This window comes from Sphaeroforma arctica (genome assembly GCF_001186125.1).
Source record: "Sphaeroforma arctica JP610 unplaced genomic scaffold supercont1.1093, whole genome shotgun sequence".
Lineage (NCBI taxonomy): Eukaryota > Ichthyosporea > Ichthyophonida > Sphaeroforma > Sphaeroforma arctica.
Window position 1 is genome coordinate 15323 of NW_014039465.1, and position 1823 is coordinate 17145.

General features: G+C 41.3%; 1 protein-coding gene across 1 annotated transcript in view; it reads left to right on the forward strand.

Moving 5' to 3' along the window:
* Nucleotides 1-1108: 1108 nt before the first annotated feature.
* SARC_09959 (hypothetical protein) overlaps nucleotides 1109-1823 on the forward strand; it is a 5863-nt gene continuing 5148 nt past the window's right edge. The window contains exon 1 of the mRNA XM_014296011.1: nucleotides 1109-1647. Coding sequence (XP_014151486.1) covers nucleotides 1329-1647 — 319 coding nt within the window. The 5' untranslated portion in view covers nucleotides 1109-1328. The remainder of the gene's footprint in view (nucleotides 1648-1823) is intronic.

Consider the following 1823-nt stretch of genomic DNA (forward strand, 5'->3'; position numbering starts at 1 on the left):
CAGTTTAGACTCATATCCACCTTACAGTGATGTGTGAAAGATCTTGAAAGCCAGTCCACGAACGCAGCTAGAATCTTTGAAGTTTTTGTTACGGATGATCAAGTGGTGCGATTGATCTCGCGCCCTGTCATTGTATATGAACAGCTGTACGTGTCGTTGCTTTTTGTGTGCTTGTACTTCTATGTGTGTATCTCAATCCGGCACTATATTTGGCCGCACATACATACCTGAGCTTACCTGAGTTTCACGGCCGCTCAATCGACATCGAAGATTACAGATAATTTTAGGTGAATTTCAAAAAACTTCAACTGAACATCCCAAAAAAATCTATTGTCCGCACCAGCGACCCCTGTTCTTGATCAGTTTTTAGGTCGTTAATGTGATGAATTATATTCAGCATTATGAACAAGCATGCGAAATCTGAGTGAGCGTGTATTATGGCAATGAATTTGTACCTGACTTATATAAATCTTCATATCATATCAGACTATCACCAACTCAAATTTGCCTTGTACTGTGGTAAAATGGTCGTTTGGGCACTGGGTACTGGGTACTGGGTACACTCAAGGGAGTCGGGAGAGTCCTACACTTTTCGCATGACCCTCTTGAATTGGTTTAGCTATGTATCAACTAGCTCAACTACTAAAACGTGTATCTGCACAGACTACTGGACTATCTCTCTACTAGAATTCCAGACAGTTCCTTTAAATATGCATCAACGTCCAACAACTTCCGTTTTAAAATAAAATGCACAAGAAGTATATAGGCCGCTCTAGGCGTTGAGCTCGGACTCTTTTTTAGCTAAAAGAGCTGCAAAATGAACCAATAGTAGAAAGTCAGGGAACTGGGAAGGCTTTCAGCAATCTACATGGGTGTGAGGGTGACTCACCTATGACTCATTGTCTTTTTATGCAACAACTAACATTCCTCGCTTATGCGGTACAGTATTAAGGCTCGTTCCACATCAATATTTGTACATATATCGAGTCAAATATCTGTTCTTGGGGGGTTTAAAACTTATATAGAAGCTTTATTTGGCTTTAAAATGATTCGCGCCACAGTAAATAATGAACAAATCTCGAGGTAGACAATACAGAGTTTTGTATGGATTCACTACATGGTAGATGCACATAGGTTGTTGCATATCTCTACTCTAGAGCACTTCGATAGTCCAGTAGTTAGTTGTTACACGGTTCGACTACGAGCGAATATACAAGCAGCATATTAAGCAGGTCGATAGTTTATTGTTACACGACACACTTGTGAACAATTATTTATGCAGTACAGCGTTCAGCCTGTTTACTACCCGTTTACTAAATCGATCCACCATGCTTAGCACTGCTAGTATATACCTCTGTGCCGTACTGCTAGCCTTAGGGAGCTCTAAGGTTGATGCAGGCCTAACCAGCTTACATCATCAACGAGTTGGTAGTAAGGTTCACCGGGCTTACACACGTGCATTGCCTCTAAAGCAAGGGGAAGTTACAAATAACTTCCATACTTTGCCTCTACCAGTGGGGCCTATTGCTGTACATGGATTCCGAGCGGATGTTGTGGAAAAGAATAGGAACGGAGAGTTTGTACCTGTGCCGATCAGTGATGCATATCTGCACCATCACGTCGTCGGTACGAACTACCACGAAGATGGTAGGTATTGTTAAAGACGTTGAGGTGTGATACTCATTTTTAAGCGAGAATATACTTCAACTCTTGCTTCGCGTACATATATTATACTGACTAGATCTTTAACGCCCTATGCAACTATCTGCGATTTGCTCTCAGAGTGTTATTCGCTCCTTTTCGATGTATTTATGTATGTAAGT